This window comes from Leucopleurus acutus, assembly GCF_964270905.1.
Source record: "Leucopleurus acutus genome assembly, chromosome: 3".
Taxonomy (NCBI): Eukaryota; Metazoa; Chordata; class Mammalia; order Artiodactyla; family Delphinidae; genus Leucopleurus; species Leucopleurus acutus.
In genome coordinates, this window is record NC_139145.1 from 53,764,249 (window position 1) to 53,787,422 (window position 23,174).

Sequence of the window (23,174 nt, forward strand, 5' to 3'; positions counted from 1 at the left end):
AAAGTGCAGTCTTTTATTGAACAAGAACCTTCTAAGTTGTATTCACTGGTTCACTGTCTCCTCATGGAACAAATCTACTTCCTGGTCTACACATTCTGTTATGGTCCCTGTGACCCTTGTCTTCTGTAGCTCAAATAATCATACTTTCTTTATAGGTTTCTCCAGTGATGTAGTTTCTGTCTCCTCACCATTGCTGCCCTCCACTGGACACACTGCCCCGCCTACATGAAAGTCCCCAAAACTGGCCATATATGACTCTAGCTCTGACCCCCAGAGAGTAAAATGGGATTTTTCCCTTTCCTTGGAGTTATGACTCTGATATGTCATAAAGACAGAGTGTATATGTAGTGATGGTCTTGCTACCTTGTGACAGGCTTTGCCTGGACTTATGGGGGTGGGGGTAGGAGGAACCATGGATAGTTTTGGGATCTGTGTGTAGTTGTGGTCATATGAGGTGGCTGGACAAACTGTATGCCAGTGAAATTGATGAATGTGCCAGAGAATGAAAAAGATTGAGAAAAGCTGTTTGGGAAGAAGATCTTCAGGGTAACTAGCATGTGACCTGGGGTGTGGATGGATGGGTAGTGGTCTGAGTCACAAAAACCCTGCCTAATGGACCAGAATCCTGGGAAGTCTCCCAAGGTGCTCCAAGAGGTCTTCTGATCATTGTGTTTTTGCATTGTGCCATGATTGTGAAGTGTCAGGGTGCAGGGTGTGAGGTGCGATTGAGGGGGGGATTATATAGTAGAAAACCTGAAATCTAGTTCTTGAGCAGACTGGTTAACTCTGCACATCAATTTCCTCATCTGTAAAATAACATCTACCTTAAACAAGATTCTTGAGCATAGCCAATGAGTTAAGAGATGCAAAAGTGCTTATAAAATGTGAAGAGCTATTTAAAAGATAACTATTCTGCTATTTTTTTTTTTTAAGTTAAGTGTTAGGAGGGTACTAGAGCAAAAGCTGTTTCTTGGCCCTTACTCTGAAAGGGCATTGAGTCCTTCAGAGATTCAACCCACAGATGGCCCCTGGCCTAGGTGACCTGACCCTCTGATGCCTGAGATTGGAGAGGACCCACCTGAAAATGGGGATGACATAGTTGTTGGGGAAGATGCCGACTCGCCCGGTCACCAAGGAGACACCCCTGAGCCAGCCATCCTGGTACTTCCCCAGGACCCTGATGCCCTCTCCCTTCTGCAGGTCCAGTTCATCGGGTCCATGGGCTGAGTAGGAGTGCAGGGCTACAAACCTGGGGAGACACAAGGAACTGGTAAAGGAAGCTGGTGAGCGGAAGGCATGGAACCAGTGAAGGGTGAAGCGAGAGGAAAACTTAGAGCCCACCTGCCCGGTGTTTAGCAACAACACCTTTTAAGAACTGAAATCTCACTATGTAAGGCAGATGAAGGTGGTGGAGCCTGGTTGAAGTAGCAGTGGAGGCACCCAGATCCCTGCCCCCACCTCCTCCCTGCTCCTCCACAGAGTGCCCCACAGCTGCAAATCACTCATTTAGGTCACATCAGCACTTTGACAATGGGGAAACTGGTCTAGAATAGAGAAAGGAGTTGGTGACCAGGAATCAGTGGCAGAGCTGGGTCTCAAACCTGGAAGTGATGGTTCTATCTAGGATGCTTTTTCACACTGCTTAGAGTATCCGCCAAGACAATGGTCACAGCCATCAAGGTTCAGGGAACTGAGGGGTCAGAAGAGAAACCTCTCTGATCCACTCCCTCTCCTGAGGGTAGGGACATGTCTGACCCCCAGGAATGGCCCGAGGAGCTTAGCTTAATGTAGGCCAGAGGTGGACATGGGAAAATGGGAGGCGGGTGTTAATTTCAGTGTTTGGCACGCAGTGGAATACCGGCTGCATGTTGGCGTGGAGGAGGATGGGCTTGAAACATGGTAGAAATGTTCTCGGGTTAGAGCAGTGACTTGCCTCTCTGAAGTCCACACAGGAGTTGGGCAGGTGACATCCAGGTATGAGCCAGGGGGTGAAGACCCTGGGGAATAGTGAGGCTGTGGTAGGAGAATAACTGCCCGACTAAAGGCATTAAAAATAACCCACTTTGGGGCTTCCCTGGTGGTGCAGTGGTTGAGAGTCTGCCTGCCGATGCAGGGGACACGGATTCGTGTCCCGGTCCGGGAGGATCCCACGTGCCGCAGAGCGGCTGGGCCCATGAGCCGTGGCCGCTGAGACTGTGCGTCCGGAGCCTGTGCTCCGCAACGGGAGAGCCCACAACAGTGAGAGGCCCGCGTACCGCAAAAAAAAATAAAATAAAATAACCCACTTTGGCTTGCCAGGTTCGGGGTTACCAGTGTATGTCCTCAGGCTGGATGTTAGGAAGTCCTTCTAGACTCTATGGACTGTGAGACACTGAAAGGTTTTATCAAAGGGGCTAGGAGAGTGTTCTCATCTGCAAGGTTCCTTTCCCCTCTAAAATGCTATATTTATTTCTTGCTGATTACTAGAGCAACATCTATTGATGACCTTACATTGTGAATCTAAAGGAAGACAATAGAAATTGCTCAGTACCTAAGCTTCCTGTAATGTTTTGGTATATAATCTTCCAGTCTCTTTCTACTTTTGTAAAATAATGAGCCAGGATGATGTGGTTTGGTAATTTGTGTTTTTCACCATTATTCCCTTTGGAAGTTGTAAAAGAAGGGGAGCTGTTATCTCTCTGGATGTGTTGGTTGGGGATGGGGGATGCTTGATGGCAGAGGGACGGCAAAGATGACCCCTCTATGCCAGGACCGGGAGTGGAGGGTTGAACTTTTTTTACTCACATATTAGCTGAGAGGTGTTGCTGGGAGCCGGGCAGACTGATGATGGCCGTGGAATGTCCTGGGGAGGCAGGTGCAGGGTGATAAGTGCTGACCTACACAGACAGAAAAGCCAGGCAGAACCAGTGAACATCACCAGCCAGGCCCACAGCAGAGGCAGCCTGACGCAACCAAAAACCAAGGGCCACGCCTGGCACCACCCAGCATGTGTCTTCTCTGTGGTTTGGGGCTGTAGGCAGAGCCAAGTGGTGGTAGATTGGTTTATCGTTTGCTGGGGTGGCATGCCAGGGTCGCAATCCAAAAGACTGCTCAGAGAGGGCAGAGGAGAAGACCCGTCTAGTTTACAGTCAACAGGGTACTGCCAGGATCCTCGATCTCTTCCCTGGGCCCCTCCCTACCCATCTCCCACTGCACTCACCTCCCTCTGTGAAAACCTATTCTCATAAAATGATACAATAGCTAATACTGAGAACTTAACACTCGCCAGGCAGTTTTAAGAGCTTTACAAGTATCAGCTAATTTAATCCTTATTAAAGAGACTATTATCATCCCTATTTTTGGATGAGAAACTGAGGGAAAGAAAAGTTACCTAACTAGTATGAAACAAACTTTTAAACCAGGTTGTCTAGGTCCTGAGCCCACAGTATCAGTATTAACACACACACAGACACACACACTCACACTCACACACACACACCAGTTTACCCAGTGACTTAAGGAAGGTAAATCTGCATCCTGTTTACTTTTCCAGGATGAAAGAGGGAGCAATAATGCTAAAAGTATCGGAAACTGCCTATTATCCTGGCACCTTGCTTGTTGTCTAACATCTTACCTTGCTCATTTCTTTCTTGGCATATATCACAGGCTGTGATTGTTTCCTTGTTTAGTTACTGACCATCCCCCATCACTAGACTGTAAGTTCCATGAGGGCAGGGACTATGTCCTTTTCATCATTGTATTTCTTATGTGCCCAATATGTACTTGTAGCTTAAAGAATGAATAAATGAACAAAAAGACCTTTCTAACCAGTCCACCAAGGACTAATGAAACCTCAACCATCTCCATGCCATCCAGAGTAAATACACTCAATCTGTCTTCAGTTTTCGACTCATAAGCGATGGTAGCTACATATGTGTGCCTTTTTACGACTATGCTTTTGTGGGTATAACTATTATTTGCATATGTGTGTTTGGGCAGTTGCTAATCCATTACCAAGTATATGTATCTCTGGTTCTTTCTACAATTGCGTATGCTTTTTCAGAACCCATGACAATTGTATGTACATATATAATGGCACTGGTCTATTGTATGTCTGATTATGTTCACATATGTGGGTCTGTGGATTGATAAGCATGTATACTCTGTGTGATTATATGTATGTATGGTTGTAAATGTCTATCTGGAATTATGTGTGTAGGTATGTAAACTCTAGAAGTTTGTGCAAATATGAATGGGTATAGTTTTATGTGTGTGCCAATGACTGTGGAAATATATGTATGGCTGCGTATGTATGTGTGACATTTCAATCCAGGTATAGGATCAGAAAACTATTCTAGTCAGATAGTAACAAGTGTTGGCAAGAATGTAGAGAAATCAAAACCCTCATACAGTGTTGGTGGAAACGTAAAATGGTTCAGGCCCTTTGGAAAATAGTTTTGCAGTTCCTCAAATGACTAAACATAGAATTACCATATGACCCAGTAAGTCCAATACCCAAGAGAGATGAAAACATATGTCCACACTAAAGCTTGTGCATGAATTTTACAGCAGCATTATTTATAATAGACAAAAGGTGGAAATAACCCAAATGTCCATTGACTAATGAATGAATAAACAAAATGTGGTATATCCATACAGTGGAATATTATTCAACCATAAAAGAAATGAAGTATTGATATATGCCAGAACATGGATAAGCCTTGAAAACATTATGCTAATTGAAAGGAGTCAGACACAAAAAACATTACATAATTCCATTTATATGAAATGATCAGAAGAGGCAAATCTATATAGAAAGTAGATTAGTGGTTTCCAGGGGCTGGGGATATAGGGGGATATAGGAATAATAGTTAAGGGTACAGGGTTTCTTTTTGAGGTGATGACATATTGTAAAATTGTGGTGAAAATGGTTGCACATATCTGTGAATATATTAAAAACCACTGACTTGTACATCTTAAATGGCTTAAATGTATGTTATGTGAAATATATTTTAATAAGCTTTAAAAAAAGATGCCAAAAAGCATATGATCATCTCAGTAGATGTAGTAAAAGCATTTGATAAAATTCAACATCCATTTATGATAAAAACTCTCCAGAAAGCAGGCAAAGAGGGAACATACCTCAACACAGTAAGGGCCATATATGGCAAACCCACAGCTAACATCGTACTCAATGATGAAAAGTTGAAAGCATTTCCTCTAAGATCAGGAACAAGACAAGGATGTCCACTTTAGCCACTTATATTCAACATAATTTTGGAAGTCCTAGCCATGGCAATCAGAGAAGAAAAAGAAATAAAAGGAATCCAAATTGGAAAGGAAGAAGTAAAACTGCTCGTTTGCAAATGACATAATACTATGAGTAGAAAATCCTAAAGACACCACCAGAAAAACTACTAGAGCTCATCAATGAATTTGGTAAAGTTGCAGGATATGAAATTAATGCACAGAAACCTGTTGCATTTCTATACACTAACAATGAAAGATCAGAAAGAGAAATTAAGAAAACAATCCCATTTACCACAGCATCAAAAAGAATAAAATACCTAGGAATAAACCTACCTAAGGAGGCAAAAGACCTGTACTCTGAAAACTATGATGCTGATGAAAGAAATCAAAGATGACACTAATAGATGGAAAGATATACTGTGTTCTTGGATTAGAAGAATCAATATTGTTAAAATGACCATACCACCCAAGGCAATCTACAGCTTCACTGCAATCCCTTTCAAAATACCAATGACATTTTTCACAGAACTAGAACAAATAATTTAAAATTTTGTATGGAAACACAAAAGACCCCGAATAGCCAAAACAATCTTGAGAAAGAAGAACAGAGCTGAAGGAATGACACTCCTTGACTTCAGACTATACTACAAACCTATAGTCATCAAAACAGTATTGTACTGGCACAAAAATGGATACACAGATCAATGGAACAGGATAAAGAGCACAGAAATAAACCCACACACTTACATTCAATTAATCTATGACAAAGGAGACAAGACTATGCAATGGAGAAAAGACAGTCTCTCTTCAATAAGTGATGCTGGGAAAACTGGACAGCTACATATAAAAGAAAGGGGGCTTCCCTGGTGGCACAGTGGTTGAGAGTCCACCTGCTATGTAGAAAAATAAACTCTAAATGGATTAAAGACCTAAATGTAAGACTGGATACTATAAAACGCCTAGAGGAAAACATAGGCAGAACACTCTTTGACATAAATTGTAGCAATATTTTTTTGGATCTCTCTCCTAAAGTAAAGGAGATAACAGCAAAAATAAACACATGGGACCTAATTAACTTAAAAGCTTTTGCACAGCAAATGTAGCCATTGACAAAATGAAAAGACAACCTACTGAATGACAGAAGATATTTGCAAATGATATGACCAATAAGGGATTACTATCCAACATATGTAAACAGTTCATACAACTCAACATCAAAAAAACAAACAACTGATTAAAAATGGGCAGAAGGTCTAAATAGATATGCTTCCAAAGAGGAAATGCAGATGGCCAACAGGCATGTGCAAAGATGCTCAACATTGCTAATCATCAGGGAAATGCAAAACAAAACCACAATGAGATATCACCTCACACCTGTGACAATGGCTATCATCAAAAAGGACACAAATAACAAATGTTGGTGAGGATGTGGAGAAAAGTAAACCTCTGTACACTGTTGGTGGGAGCCACTGTGGTGCAGCCACTGTGGAAAACAGTATGGAGGTTTATCAAAAAAATAAAAATAGAACTAACATATGACCAAGCAATTAAACTCCTGGGTATATGTCCAAAACAAACAAACAAAAAAACAACAAAAAACACTAATTTGAAAAGATACATGCACTCCTGACCTAGAGGAACTTGACCAACAAGTAGAAGATGACGAGAGAGCCTGAGCCAAGATGGCGGAGTAGAAGGATGTACTCTCACTCCCTCTTGTGAGAACACCAGAATCACAGCTAACTGCTGAACAATCATCGACAGGAAGACACTGGAACTCACCAAAAAAGATACCCCACATCCAAAGACAAAGGAGAAGCCACAATGAGATGGTAGGATGGGCGCAATCCCAATAAAATCAAATCCCATAACTTCTGGGTGGGTGACTCACAAACTGGAGAACACTTATACCACAGAAGTCCACCCAGTGGAGTGAAGGTGCTGAGCCCCACGTCAGGCTTCCAAACCTGGGGGTCCGGCAACGGGAGGAGGAGTTCCTAGACAATCAGACTTTGAAGCCTACTGGGATTTGATTGCAGGACTTGACAGGACTGGGGGAAACAGAGACCCCACTCTTGGAGGGCAGACACAAAGTAGTGTGCACATCGGGACCCAGGGGAAGGAGCAGTGACCCCAGGGGAGATTGAACCAGACCTCCCTGCTAGTGTTGGAGGGTCTCCTGCAGAGGTGATGGGTGGCTGTGGCTCACCGTGAGGACAAGGACACTGGGAGCAGAAGTTCTGGGAAGGACTCCTTGGTGTGAGCCCTCCCAGAGTCCGCCATTAGCCCCACAAAGGAGCCTGCAGGCTCCAATGTTGGGTCACCTCAGGCCAAACAACGAACACAGGGAACCCAGCCCCACCCATCAGCAGTCAAGCAGATTAAAGTTTTACTGAGCTCTGCCCACCAGAGCAACAGCCAGCTCTATCCAGCACCAGTCCCTCCCATGAGGAAACTTGCACAAGCCTCTTAGGTAGCCTCATCCACGAGAGGGCAGACAGCAGAAGCAAGAAGAACTACAATCCTGCAGCCTGCGGAACAAAAACCACATTCACAGAAAGATAGACAAGATGAAAAGGCAGAGGGCTATGTACCAGATGAAAGAACAAGATAAAACCCCAGAAAAACAACTAAATGAAGTGGACATAGGCAACCTTCCAGAAAGAGAATTCAGAATAATGATAGTAAAGATGATCCAGGACCTCGGAAAAAGAATGGAGGGAAAGATCGAGAAGATGCAAGAAATGTTTAACAAAGACCTAGAAGAATTAAAGAACAAATAAACAGAGATGAACAATACAATAACTGAAGTGAAAAATACACTAGAAGGAATCAACAACAGAATAACTGCGGTGGAAGAATGGATAAGTGACCTGGAAGACAGAATGGTGGAATTCACTGCTGCTGAACAGAAAAAAGAGTGAAAAGAAATGAAAACAGGGGCTTCCTGGTGGCGCAGTTGTTGGGAATCCGCCTGCCGATGCAGGGGACATGGGTTTGTGCACCGGTCCAGGAAGATCCCACATGCCGCGGAGCGGCTAGGCCCGTGAGCCATGGCCACTGAGCCTGTGCATCCGCAGCCTGTGCTCTGCAATGGGAGAGGCCACAACAGTGAGAGGCCCATGTACCGCAAAAAAAAAAAAAAAAAAGAAAAAAGAAATGAAGACAGCCTAAGAGACGTCTGGGACAACATTAAATTCAACAACATTCACATTATAGGGGTCCCAGAAGGAGGAGAGAGAGAGAGGACCAGAGGAAATATTGGAAGAGATTATAGTCAAAAACTTCCCTAACATGGGAAAGGAAATAGACACCCAAGTCCAGGAAGCGCAGAGAGTCCCATACAGGATAAACCCAATGAGAAACATGCCGAGACACATAATAATCAAATTGACAAAAATTAAAGACAAAGAAAAATTATTGAAAGCACCAAGGGAAAAACAACAAATAACATACAAGGGAACTCCCATAAGGTTAACAGCTGATTTCTCAGCAGAAACTCTACAAGCCAGAAGGGAGTGGCATGATATACTTAAAGTGATGAAAGGGAAGAATCTACAACTAAGATTACTCTACATGGCAAGGATCTCATTCAGATTCGATGGAGAAATCAAAAGCTTTACAGACAAGCAAAAGCAAAGAGAATTCAGCACCACCAAGCCAGCTCTACAACAAATGCTAAAGGAACTTCTCTAAGTAGGAAACACAAGAGAAGAAAAAGACCTACAAAAACAAACCCAAAACAATTAAGAAAATGGTAATAGGAACATACATATTGATAATTACCTTAAACATAAATGGATTAAATGCTCCAACCAAAAGGCACAGGCTTGCTGAATGGATAAACAAACAAGACCCATATATATGCTGTCTACAAGAGACCCACTTCAGACCTAGGGACACATACAGACTGAAAGTTAGGGGACGGAAAAAGATATTCCATGCAAATGGAAATCAAAAGAAAGCTGGAGTAGCAATACTCATATCAGATAAAATAGACTTTAAAATAAAGAATGTTACAAGAGACAAGGAAGGACACTACATAATGATCAAGGGATCAATCCAAGAAGAAGATATAACAATTACAAATATATATGCACCCAACATAGGAGCACCTCAATACATAAGGCAACTGCTAACAGCTCTAAAAGAGGAAATTGACAGTAACACAATAATAGTGGGGGACTTTAACACCTCACTTACATCAATGGACAGATCATCCAAAATGAAAATAAATAAGGAAACAGAAGCTTTAAATGATACAATAGACCAGATAGATTTAATTTATATTTATAGGACATTCCATCCAAAAACAGCAGATTACACGTTATTCTCAAGTGAGCACAGAACATTTTCCAGGATAGATCACATCTTGGGTCACAAATCAAGCCTTGGTAAATTTAAGAAAATTGAAATCATATCAAGCATCTTTTCTGACCACAACACCATGAGATTAGAAATGAATTATGGGGAAAAAACCGAAAAAACACAAACACATGGAGGCTAAACAATATGTTACTAAATATCCAAGAGATCTCTGAAGAAATCAAAGAGGAAATCAAAAAATACCTAGAGACAAATGACAATGAAAATACGAGGATCCAAAACCTATGGGATGCAGCAAAAGCAGTTCCGAGAGAAGTTTATAGCTATACAAGCCTACCTCAAGAAACAAGAAAAATCTCAAATAAACAATTTAACCTTACACCTAAAGGAACTAGAGAAAGAAGAACAAACAAAACCCAAATTTAGCAGAAGGAAGGAAATCATAAAGATCAGAGCAGAAATAAATAAAATAGAAACAAAGAAAACAGTAGCAAAGATCAATAAAACTAAAAGCTGGTTCTTTGAGAAGATAAACAAAATTGATAAACCATTAGCCAGACTCATCAAGAAAAAGAGGTAGAGGACTCAAATCAATAAAATTAAAAAAGAAAAAGGAGAAGTTACAAAAGACACCGCAGAAATACAAAGCATCCTAAGCAACTACTACAAGCAACTCTATGCCAATAAAATGGACAACCTGGAAGAAATGGACAAATTCCTAGAAAGGTATAACCTTCCAAGACTGAACCAGGAAGAAATAGAAAATATGAACAGACCAATCACAAGTAATGAAATTGAAACTGTGATTAAAAATCTTCCAACAAACAAAAGTCCAGGACCAGATGGCTTCACAGGTGAATTCTATCAAACATTTAGAGAGAAGCTGACACCCATCCTTCTCAAACTCTTCCAAAAAATTGCAGAGCAAGGAACACTCCCAAACTCATTCTATGAGGCCACTATCACCCTGATACCAAAACCAGACAAAGATACTACAAAAAAAGAAAATTACAGACCAATGTCACTGATGAATATAGATACAAAAATCCTCAACAAATTACTAGCAAACGGAATCCAAAAACACATTAAAAGGATCATACACAATGATCAAGTGGGATTTATCCCAGGGATGCAAGGATTCTTCAATATACGCAAATCAATCAATGTGATATAGCATATTAACAAATTGAAGAAGAAAAACCATATGATCGTCTCAGTAGATGCAGAAAAAGCTCTTGACAAAATTCAATACCAATTTTTGATAAAAACTCTCCAGACTGGACCCGTGTGCCACAACTGCTGAGCCTGTGTTCTGGAGCCTGCGGACCACAACTGCTGAGCCTGTGTGCCAGCACTACTGAAGTCTGCACACCTGGAGCCTCCTGCTCCGCGGCAGGAGAGGCCACCACAGTGGGAGGCCTGCGCACCACAAAGAGGGGTGGCCCCTGCTCGCCGCTTTTGGAGGGAGCCCGTGCGCAGCAGCGAAGACCCAACGCATCCAAAAATATAACTAAATAAATATTCTTAAAAATGGTTAAAAAAAAAAAAACTCTCCAGAAAGTGGGCATAGAGGGAACCTACCTCAACATAATAAAGGCCACATATGACAAACCCCAGTGGACATCATTATCAATGGTGAAAAACTGAAAGCATTTCCTTAAGATCAGGAACAAGACAAGGATGTTCACTCTCACCACTAGTACTGAACATAGATTTGGAAGTCCTAGCCACAGCAATCAGAGAAGAAAAAGAAATAAAAGGAATACAAATTGGAAAAGAAGAAGTAAAGCTGTCACTGTTTGCAGATGACAAGATACTATACATAGAGAATCCTAAAGATGCCACCAGAAAACAACTGGAGCTAATCAATGAATTTGGTAAAGTTGCAGGATACAAAATTAATGCACAGAAATCTCCTGTATTCCTATATACTAATGATGAAAAATCTGAAAGTGAAATTAAGGAAACACTCCCATTTACCACTGCAACAAAAAGAATAAAATACCGAGGAATAAACCTACCTAGGGAGACAAAAGACCTGTATGCAGAAAACTATAAGACACTGATGAAAGAAATTAAAGATGATACCAACAGATGGAGAGATATACCATGTTCTTGGATTGGAAGAATCAATATTGTGAAAATGACTATACTACCCAAAGCAATCTACAGATTCAATGTAATCCGTATCAAATTACCAACGGCATTTTTTACAGAACTAGAATAAAAAATCTTAAAATTTGTATGGAGGCACAAAAGACCCTGAATATCCAAAGCAGTCTTGAGGGAAAAAAGTGGAGCTGGAGGAATCAGACTCCCTGACTTCAGATTATACTACAAAGCTACAGTAATCAAGACAATATATTACTGGCACAAAAACTGAAATATAGATCAATGTAACAAGATAGAAAGCCCAGAGATAAATCCACGCACCTATGGTCAGCTAATCTATGACAAAGGAGGCAAGAATATACAATGGAGAAAAGACAGTCTCCTCAGTAGGTAGTGCTGGGAAAACTGGACAGCTGCATGTAAAAGAATGAAATTAGAAGACCCCCTAACACTATATACAAAAATAAACTCAAAATGGATTAGAGACCTAAATGTAAGACTGGACACTATAAAACTCTTAGAGGAAAACATAAGAAGGACACTCTGTGACATAAATCACAGGAAGATATTTTTTGATCCTCCTCCTAGAGTAATGGAAATAAAAACAAAAATAAACAAATGAGACCTAATGAAACTTTAAAGCTTTTGCACAGCAAAGGAAACCATAAACAAGACGAAAAGACAATCCTCAGAATGGGAGAAAATATTTGCAAATAAATCAATGGACAAAGGATTAATCTCCAAAATATATAAACAGCTCATACAGCTCAATATTAAAAAAACAAACAACCCAGTTCAAAAGTGGGCCAAAGACCTACATAGACATTTCTGCAACGAAGACATACAGATGGCCAAGAAGCACATGAAAAGTTCCTCAACATCAGTAATGATTAGAGAAATGCAAATCAAAACTACAATGTGGTATCACCTCAAACCAGTTAGAATGGGCATTATCAGAAAATCTACAAACAACAAATGCTGGAGAGGGTGTGGAGGAAAGGGAACCCTCTTGCACTGTTGGTGAGAATGTAAATTGATACAACCACTATGGAGAACAGTATGGAGGTTCCTTAGAAAACTAAAAATAGAATTACTATATGATCCAGCAATCCCACTACTGGGCATATACCCAAAGAAAACCATAATTCAAAGAGACACATGCCCCCCAATGTTCATTGCAGCACTGTTTACAATAGCCAGGTCACAGAAGCAACCTAAATGTCCATTGACAGGCGAATGGATAAAGAAGATGTGGTACATATATAGAATGGAATATTACTCAGCCATAATAAAGAATGAAATTGGGTCATTTGCTGAGACGTGGATAGATCTAGTGACTGTCATACAGAGTGAAGTAAGTCAGAAAGAGAAAAACAAATATCATATATTAACTCATATATATATATGTGGACCTAGAAAAATTGTACAGATCAACTGGTTTGCAGGGCAGAAATTGAGACATAGATGTAGAGAACAAACGTATGGACACCAAGGGGGGAAGCGGCAGGGGGGTGGTGGTGGTGGCGTGATGAATTGGGAGATTGGGGTTGACATGTATACACTGATGTGTATAAAATTGATGACTAATAAGAACCTGTTGTATAAAAAAAAAAAAAACTAAATTCAAAAATTAAAAAAGAAAAGATACATGCACTCCAATGCTTACAGCAGCATTATTTACGATTGCCAAGATATGGAAGCAACTTAAGTGTCCATCAAGAGACGAATGGATAAAGGAGATGTGGTATATTGATACAATGGAATACTACTCAGCCATAAAAAAGAACAAAATTTTGCCGTTTGCAGCAACATGGATGGACTTGGAGGGCATTATGCTAAGTGAAATAAGTTAGAGGAAGACAAATACTGCATGATGTCACTTATATGTGGAATCTAAAAAATACAGCAAACAAGTAAATATCACAAAAACAGAGCAGACTCACAGATATGAAGACTAAACTAGTCGTTACCAGTGAGGAGAGGCAGGAGGGACAATATAGGGGTGGGGAAGTGGGAGGTACAAACTATTGTGTATAAGATAGGCTACAAGGATGTATTTACAACATGGGGAATATAGCCAATATTTAGTAATAACTGTAAATGGAGTGTGACCTTTAAAAATTGTATTTAAAAAAAAACCCAAAGACTATTCCATGGTTATCCATCTGAAAGCCTCTAACACTGCATAAAGTGCTCTGAGCTTTGCAATCAAACACTTTCATACTGGTTTCCTTAAACAAGCTGCTGGCTTTGGGCTAGGATCTCCTTCCCTGCAACTGGGCGAGATAAAACCCTGCTGGGATTGGGAGATGTGCCAAGGGAGGGCCTTGTTGTGTGAACAACTAATCTTATGTTTGTGTAGGCTGTTGGACCACTGATTAAGCAGGATGAACCTCACTTAACACCTGTGACTTTCCAGTGTTATGTTTGAGTACAAAGCCCTGCCATCCATAAACACTATTAATCACTTAGGGAGGAGGAAGATGCCAGCTTGCAAAAAAGTCATCCCTTCATTATACCAGGCTTTTTACCTCTCTAGGTCTTCGACTAGAGAGGGGATCTTTCCCCCTATTTGGAACATGGAACCCTGCCAGAACTGAAATCACTGGGCTTGTGATGGAGTTCCTTCTAATGTGGAATGGGAAACGAGGACAGATTCTCAGATTTTGAGGTGTCTGAGAGGAGAAGGAAGAATACAAATGGAGAAGGAGGAGGAGGGAGAGAGGGAGATAGTGGACAACTCTGAAAGTTGGGGAGAGAGTCAGAAACTGAGACTGAGACACAGTGGGAGAAAGAGATAGATCCAGAGGGATAGAGGAAAGAGGAAGAAAAGGGAGATTAAGAAAAGACTGGGGAAACTCGTAACCCATTCAGAAGACAAATAATCCAATTAAAAAGTGGGCAAAAGGCATCACAGAAGAAGATATATTGAGTGGCCAGTAAGTACATGAAAAAGTGCTCAACATCAACAATTATCAAGAAAATACAAATTAAAACCACCATGAGATACCACTATACACCTATAAGAATGGCTAAAGTTAAAAACTGACCATACCAAGTGGTGGTGAGGATGTGGAGCAACTAGAATTTTTTTTTTTTTTTTTTTTTTTTTGCCGTACATGGGCCTCTCACTGTTGTGGCCTCTCCTGTTGCGGAGCACAGGCTCCAGACGTGCAGGCTCAGCGGCCACGGCTCACGGGCCCAGTCGCTCTGCGGCATGTGGGATCTTCCCGGACCAGGGCACGAACCCGCGTCCCCTGCATTGGCAGGCGGACTCCCAACCACTGTGCCACCAGGGAAGCCCTAGAATTCTTATATGTTGCTGATGGAGATGTAAAATGGTGCCACCACACAGGACAACAAGTTGACTTTTAAATAAAGTGAAATATACACTTACCACTCTACTCAGCATCCTACTCACAAGTTTTTACCTAAGGGAAATGCAAACTTATGTCCATACAAGAACTTGTACATGAATGTTCATAGCAGCTTTATTTTAGCCAGAAACAGGAAAAAACCCAAATGCCAATCAATGGGTGAACGAATAAACAAACTGTGGTACAAACACAGGGGAATATTCCTCAGGAATACATGCAACTACATGGAAGAATCTTAACATCATCCTAAGTAAAAGAAGCATGAAACACGAAATTACATATTCTGTGATGCTATTTATGTAACGTTCTAAAAAAAGCCAAAACTATAGTGACGGCAAGATTAGGGATTACCAAGAGCCAGGGATGGGGAGAGATGATTGATTGCAAAGGGGCACAAGGAAACTTTTGGGGGTGATAGAAATGTTCTATATCTTGATTTTGTTAGTCATTACCTTTTTACATCTGCCAAGTCATTGAACTGTATGCTTAAAATCTTTGAACTTTATGTAACTATAGCTCAATAAAGCTGTTAAAAAAATAGGAATATATTATCTAGCTGGCAGGAAACATCCAAGTGGCCATAGCTTGACCCAGCCCAAGCTCTGGGATTGGTCAGCGAAGGAGATAAGGGTGATGGCTCAGCTTCACAGTGAACAGCTAGGCAGTGGCCCTCATGGCAGGGGGCCACCTGAATAGGAGAGAAATCAAAGGTGGAAACCTATGCATCAGACAGAAGCTCAGTAAATAAGGTGAAAACAAAAATGAATGAATGAATGAATGAAGTGATAGGAAAAGAGAGCAAGGTAGATAAAGGCAGGGAAGGAGGACAGACAGAACAAGACAGAAACAAAGGCACCACCCAGTAAATAAAGACAACCAGGTAGACGGCCAACTTCTGAGGAGGCAAGTCTGTTCCTGTCACTGGCATCCAAGACAGATGCCCAGCGTGGCTGAGTGAATGGGCCTCTGGCTGGTGGTTTCCTGAGGTCACTTGTGACCTCAGGTCTCCGAGCCACAAAGGGTTTGTGAGGCTGCATGCGAGGTCCTCTAGCATCTGGTGCTTCCTGGGATAGGATTTGGGGATCTGAGCAGGATCAGGGAAAGGGTATGTACTTGAGGGTAGGGGTGGGTATTTCTGCTGCGATCTAAAAACAGTTTTTCCTCCTTTTTGAAGGAAATGACTCATTTAAAAGAAGTCTTTATCGGGAACAGAAGAATCTACCGCTGTGTGGCCTCTGGGTGTTTTCAGGTCTCGAGGTGTTAAGTGAGGAAGGAAGGGGGCACGGCGCCTGGCACAGAGCTGCTGCAACATTCCACTGGCCCTGTGCCAGCCTCATCAGTCATGTGGGCACAGAGTCAGCTCCCGTCCAGGAGTCTGGAGGCAGGTCTAGCCTAGTACTCAAGCATGCGGCTCTAGCATTTTCCAGGATGTGTGATCTTGGGCAAGGACTGAACACTGTGGCTCCTCCACTTCATCATCTGTTAAAATGGGGGCAGTAATGGTATTTGTCTCATAGAGTTGTTAGGAGGATTAAATAAAAGAATCCATGTACAGGATTTAGCGCATTGTAAGCAAGTGCTCAATAAATATTACTTATTTTAAAAAATTTTTATTGAAATAGAGTTGATTTACAATGTGTTAGTTTCAGGTGTGGAGCAAAGTGATTCAGTTATACATATATATATATATAAATATATATATATATAAATACATGTATTCTTTTACAAAATTCTCTTCCATTATAGGTTATTACAAGATAGTGAGTATAGTTCCCTGTGCTACACAGTAGGTCCTCGTTGGTTATCTTTTTTTTTTTAACTTTTTATTTTATATTGGAGTATAGCTGATTAACAATGTTGTGATGGTTTCAGGTGCACAGCAAAGTGGCTCAGCCACACATGTACATGTATCCATTCTCCCCCAGACTCCCCTCCCATCCAGGCTGCCACATAACACTGAGCAGAGTTCCCTGTGCTACACAGTACGTCCTTGTTGGTTATCCTTTTCAAATATAGCAGTGTGTCCATGTCAATCCCAGACCCCCTAACTATCCCTTCCCTCCACCCTTCCCCCCCAGCCCCATAACCAAAAGTTCATTCTCTAAGTCTCTGATTGCATTTCTGTTTTGTAAATACATTCATTTGTACTTCTTTTTAGATTTGGTTATCTATTTTATATATAGTAGTGTGTATATATTAATTAACTCTACTTATTTTGATCTACCAAGAGATTAGCTGCTGTGCAGGGTTGGGTGGGGTGGGCTGAGCAGCTCCTTTTATGCGACGGCCCTGCGAGGTCTTGGACTGAGACCAGGACCCAAGGATACGGTGGGGGATGGCAGTAAGCAGCCCTACTCTTCTAGAGGAGTTTTCAGGTCCCCGGCTTTCCCAAATGTAAGTTTGCTGTTCCCCACCACCCCACCCCTATGCTGTGGCACTCAGCTCTTTCCTCCGGGGCTCATGCCTTTCAGTAGCTTGGTGGGTATGGGGTACTATCTTCCTCAACAGAGTGTGACCTACTCCCAAGCCCTTGTGGTCCTGCATCTCAGTATTCCCAGGGGCTAACAAGGGCCTGAACCTACAGAGTGTTCACTTAGGGTCGGGAGAAGGGCTGCATTTTAGAGACAGAAAATTAACTATTATATGGTAGTTTCTATACCAACACTATGGATAATCTAGAGTCGACCACTGAACTTTATGAAGTTAAAAATTCATTCCCGTCTTTAATTAAAAGAGGCTTGCTGGAGAGGGTGTGGAGAAAAGGGAACCCTCTTGCACTGTTGGTGGGAATGTAAATTGATTCAGCCACTATGGAGAACAGTATGGAGGTTCCTTAAAAAACTAAACATAGGGGGCTTCCCTGGTGGCGCAGTGGTTGAGAGTCCGCCTGGTGACGCAGGGGACGCGGGTTTGTGCCCCGGTCTGGGAAGATCCCACATGCCGTGGAGTTGCTGGGCACGTGAGCCATGGCCGCTGAGCCTGCTGGGCACGTGAGCCATGGCCGCTGAGCCTGTGCGTCCAGAGGCTGTGCTCTGCAACAGGAGAGGCCACAACAGTGAGAGGCCCGCGTACCGCAAAAAAAAAAAAAAAAAAAAAAAGAAACTAAAAATAGAACTACCATAGGACCCAGCAATCCCACTACTGGGCATATACCCTGAGAAAACCATAATTCAAAAAGAGTCATGTACCACAATGTTCACTGCAGCTCTATTTACAATAGCCAGGACATGGAAGAAACCTAAGTGTCCATCGACAGAGGAATGGATAAAGAAGATGTGGCACATATACACAATGGAATATTACTCAGCCATAAAAAGAAACAAAATTGAGTTATTTGTAGTGAGGTGGATGGACCCAGAGTCTTTCATACAGAGTGAAGTAAGTCAGAAAGAGAAAAACAAATACCGTATGCTAACACATATATATGGAATCTAAAAAAAAAAAAAAAAGGTCATGAAGAACCTAGGGGCAAGACGGGAATAAAGACACAGACCTACTAAAGAATGGACTTGAGGACACGGGGAGGGGGAAGGGTGAGCTGTGACAAAGTGAGAGAGTGGCATGGACATATATACACTACCAAACGTAAAATAGATAGCTAGTGGGAAGCAGCCACATAGCACAGGGAGATCAGCTCAGTGCTTTGTGACCACCTAGAGGGGTGGGATAGGGAGGGTGGGAGGGAGGGAGGGAGACGCAAGAGGGAGGATGGGAGGGAGATTCAAGAGGGAGGGGATATGGGGACATATGTATGCATATGGCTGATTCACTTTGTTATAAAGCAGAAACTAACACACCATTGTAAAGCAATTATACTCCAATAAAGATGTTAAAAAATAAATAAATTAATTAAATTAAATTAAAAAAAAAAAGAGGCTTAAGAGCCACAGTCAGCAATTGCAATGTGTGGGCCATAGTTGGTCCTGGGCACTGGAGTTAATGCAATGAACAAGACACATAGAGCTCCTTCCTCAGGTGGACCTCACCATGTATACCAGGGAAGACACTTAAACCCATAGTTATGTAAACATGGTGCATGTTGGCGCCGCCGAGGGGTGGGGCTGAAGGTGCTCTGGGCGCTGCTGGGATATGCTTGCCTTGATCTCCAAGAGGTATTTCACTCACAGCCTATGATTCCAACACTAACTTGTGATACACAGACCTCACTGTCATCAATTCCCATTTTTACAGATGAAGAAGCCAAGATAGAAAGATTACATGATGTTCAGGAGATGGCCAGCAAGTCACTGGTTAAGTTGACACCAGGAGCAAGGACTCTGGCCCGGAGCCCCTTCTGTGAGTCAGCAAGGTTAGCACTTAACTCCATTTGGCTAGAGGGCTCAAGTATGTGAGGCATGTTTGTGCATCCCAGGAAAAAGCCGTGTAGCCAAATTCGGCATTCTGTTTTTATGTTCACAGGTATGTCATGTTCATGACAACCACCATCCCTGGCCAGTGTCCCCCGTAATATACAATAGATCTGGAGGGAGGTTGAATATGACGTTGTTTTTGTTTTGTTGTTTATCTTCCTCCTTCCCTGGCCAAAGCGATGTCCCAACAGAGTCAGAGCTCCTTTTGCCAGACTGCTCTCCTTCCTTCTCTAAGCCTGTCTCAGAACCAGTCCGGCCTGCAAAGCCTCCCTGTTCTGGATGAGCAGGGAGCCACCATCCAGTGCTTTGATTTGCCCTGGGAGTAAAAGCGTTGTCTGAAAAAGAAAACTTGATCATGAGCTGGCAGCAGGTCCCTTTAGGTCCACCTCGAAAAATGTCTTCTAAAGTACACAGCGAGGTCAGCAGGGGTAATATTATATAATGCTGTGAAGCCAACTACATCTCCATTTTCTAGGTAGTCATCGAAGCTTTGAATATGCTCTGTGGTCTAGCCCCTGCCCCACTCTCCAGCCTCACCTTCCTCCCCTCTCCCTCCCCGCTTCACTTCCTTCAGCTGTGGGGTCTTTTCTCAGCTCCTTGAGCAGGTCACACTGCTTCTGTCACCCCTGCCCTTTCTATGCCCCCCACCCCCATCTCCACTCTGTTATTTTCCCTCGTTATTGACATTTTAAATTATAAATACAGTAGGCATAGAAATAAGTGTATATAATTTTTTGTTATTTAAAGAAGAATAACAAAACTAACACCTGCATACATACCACCCAACTCAAGAAACAGAATAAAAATAGGAATTGAATACTGTACTTAGAAGCCCTCTTCATATTCCTCTCTAATCAGATCTCTTCCCTCCTCCCAGAGCTAACTACAATGCTGAAATTTTATTAATTGTTCCATTGATTTTCTATGTAATCTTTAACAACGTTGGTATACATCCCTAAACCATATGTGGCTGAGGTCTGCCTGTTTCTGAACACAGGGTGAATGGATTCACATTGCGTATGTTCTTCTGTGACACGCATCTTTGGCTTAACACTAAGTTGTCGTGGTTGGTTTTCACTGCTGTCCTGTATTTCACTGTATGCATCTACCACCATTTAACCATGTTATCATTTATGTGTCATTTGGGTGATTTTCAGTTTGGGGCTGTCCTGAAGGATGTTGCTATGAACATTCTTGTATATGTTCCCCGTGCACATGTACAAGAGTTCCCCCAGGATCTACACCTACGAGTAGAATTGATGGGCCGTAGGGTAGGAGCCTGCTCAGTTCTATTAGGCAATAACAAACTGGTTCCCAGCGTGGCTGTAACAATTTACACTCCCACCAGCAGTGAATGACAATTCCTGTTACCCCACCGTCTCACCAGCGTGTGTTAATGCTGAGCTTTTTAATACCTGTTTGTGGTGGGTGTGAAATGATATCTCATTGTGGTTTCAAATTAATTTCTCTGAGTACTGATGAGCTGGGGTTTCTTTTCAAATGTTTATGGACCATTCTTGTTTCTTATATGAAATGCCTGTTCATTTCCTTTGTCTGCTTTTCCACCCCTCTCTTGGGTTATTTTCTTCTTAAGTTATGGACTTCTAATATTTTGGATATGAATTTTTTGTAGTTTGTGTTTTTACTCTGTGGTGTCTTTTGAAGAACTGGAGTTCTTATTTTTAATAGAGTCAAATTTACAATATATTCCCTTATGGCTTATACTTTTGAAGAATCTTGAATACTATTTTTTTTTATCCCAAGGTCATAAAGATATACTTCTATGTTGTCTTCTAAAAGTTTTATAGTTTTGTCTTTCCCATTTAAGTCTTTAATCCACCTGGAATTGATTTTTTGACAAGGGAGGAATCCAATTTCATCTGTTTCCACATGGATACCCAATTAGCCCAGCACCATGGTTCATCCTTCCCTTCTGATCTGCAAAGCCTGCTCTGTCATAAATCAAGTTTCCATGTTGTCTGTTTCTAGGTTCTCCAGTATGTTCCATTGGTTTAATAGAATCCCTATGCTAAATTCGTGCCATCAATTATTGTAACTTTAAAATAAAATTTGATATCTGATAGGGTAGGTCCCACTCTTCACCCCAACCAAATTCCATCTTCATTTTTAGAAGCATCTTGGCTAGTGGCTTTTTGTCCTTCCATTTGAATTTTAGAATCACCTTTTGAGTTCCACACAAAGAACCCACTGGGATTTTAATTTATAAATAAAATTGGGGAGACAGTGAGTCTTTCTATCCAAGAGCATGGCATAATTCTTCATTTAATTTAGGTCTTCTTTTGAATTTTATTAAAGTATAGCTGGTTTACAGTATTGTGTTAGTTTCTGCTGCACAGCAAAGTGATTCAGTTATACATACATACATTCTTTTTCATATTCTTTTCCATTATGTTTATCACAGGATATTGAATGTAGTTCCCTGTGCTATACATTAGGATCTTGTTGTTTATCTATTCTATATATAATAGTTTGCATCTGCTAACCCCAAACTCCCAATCCATCCCTCCTCCACCATTTTAGGTCTTCTTTAATGTCTTTCAGTAAAGTCTGATACATTTTCTCCATAAAGGGCTTGCATATCTTTTGTTGGATTTTAAAAATTGAGTAGCTGTTGTAAATGGTATCTTTTTTAAAAAAATATTTTTCTGTTTTCTTTTTATTTATTTTTAATAATTCTATTTTATTTTATTTGGCCATGCCATGCAGCTTGTGGGATCTTAGTCCCCCCATCAGGGACTGAACCTGGGCCCTTGGCAGTGTAAGCACCACCTAACCACTGGTCTGCCAGGGAATTCTCTGTTTTCTTTTTAGAGTACAGAAGTGCAATTAACACTCTTGTATTGATTTGTATGCAGTAACCTTGCTAAGTTCTTATTTATTCCTAATACATTTTTCTGGATTCCATAGCTAAGAGTTCTCTATATAGACAACAGTATCATCTACAGATAATGACAACTATGTTTCTTCTTTTCAAATACTTAACCTTTTACTTCTTTTTCCTATCTCCCTGTCCTGGCCAGGTACTCTGGGAGGGACGGTGTTGAGTAGAAACATAACAGACATTTTTTTTCTTTTTCCTAGTCTTAAAGGGAATGCCTTCAACATTTTACCATTAAGTGTGATGTTTGCTGTAGATTTTACATGGATTCCATTTATCGTGTTAAGGAAGTTCCCTTTTACTCCTAGTTTGCTAAGACTTTTTTTTTTTTTTTGCCGTACGTGGGCCTCTCACTGTTGTGGCCTCTCCCATTGCGGAGCACAGGCTCTGGACGCGCAGGCTCAGTGGCCATGGCTCATGGGCCCAGCTGCTCCGTGGCATGTGGGGTCCTCCCGGACCAGGGCACGAACCCGTGTCCCCTGCATCGGCAGGCGGACTCTCAACCACTGCGCCACCAGGGAAGCCCTTGCTAAGACTTTTAAAATATGTGTAATGAACGGGTAGAGAATTTTATCAAACTTTTTTTCTTTATCTATTGAAAAGATCTTTTTTCCTTTAATTTGTTAATGCGATAGATTACACAATTAATTTCATAATGTTAAATTAACCTTTCAAATCTTGGGAAAACCCCAACTTAATCATGGTATATTCTATTTTCCTATATTTCTGGATTTGGTTTGCTAATAGACACTTGAGGGGTTTTGCATCTATGTTTATGACTGAAGTAGAACTCAAAATTTCCTTTCCTATGTTGTTGTTTTCTGGTTTTTGATATTAAGAATATCTTGGCCTCATGAAATG

General features: G+C 41.4%; 1 protein-coding gene across 2 annotated transcripts in view; it reads right to left on the minus strand.

Moving 5' to 3' along the window:
- The window catches only part of SH3RF2 (SH3 domain containing ring finger 2), a 124,172-nt gene that overhangs the window by 12,641 nt on the left and 88,357 nt on the right, over positions 1-23,174 (minus strand). For both annotated transcript variants that reach the window (XM_082837177.1, XM_082837176.1), the window contains exons 6-7: positions 2,785-2,876; positions 1,079-1,249 (exon numbers count right to left, since the gene is read on the minus strand). In XM_082837177.1, the coding sequence (XP_082693303.1) occupies positions 1,079-1,249; positions 2,785-2,876 (263 nt within the window). The remainder of the gene's footprint in view (positions 1-1,078; positions 1,250-2,784; positions 2,877-23,174) is intronic.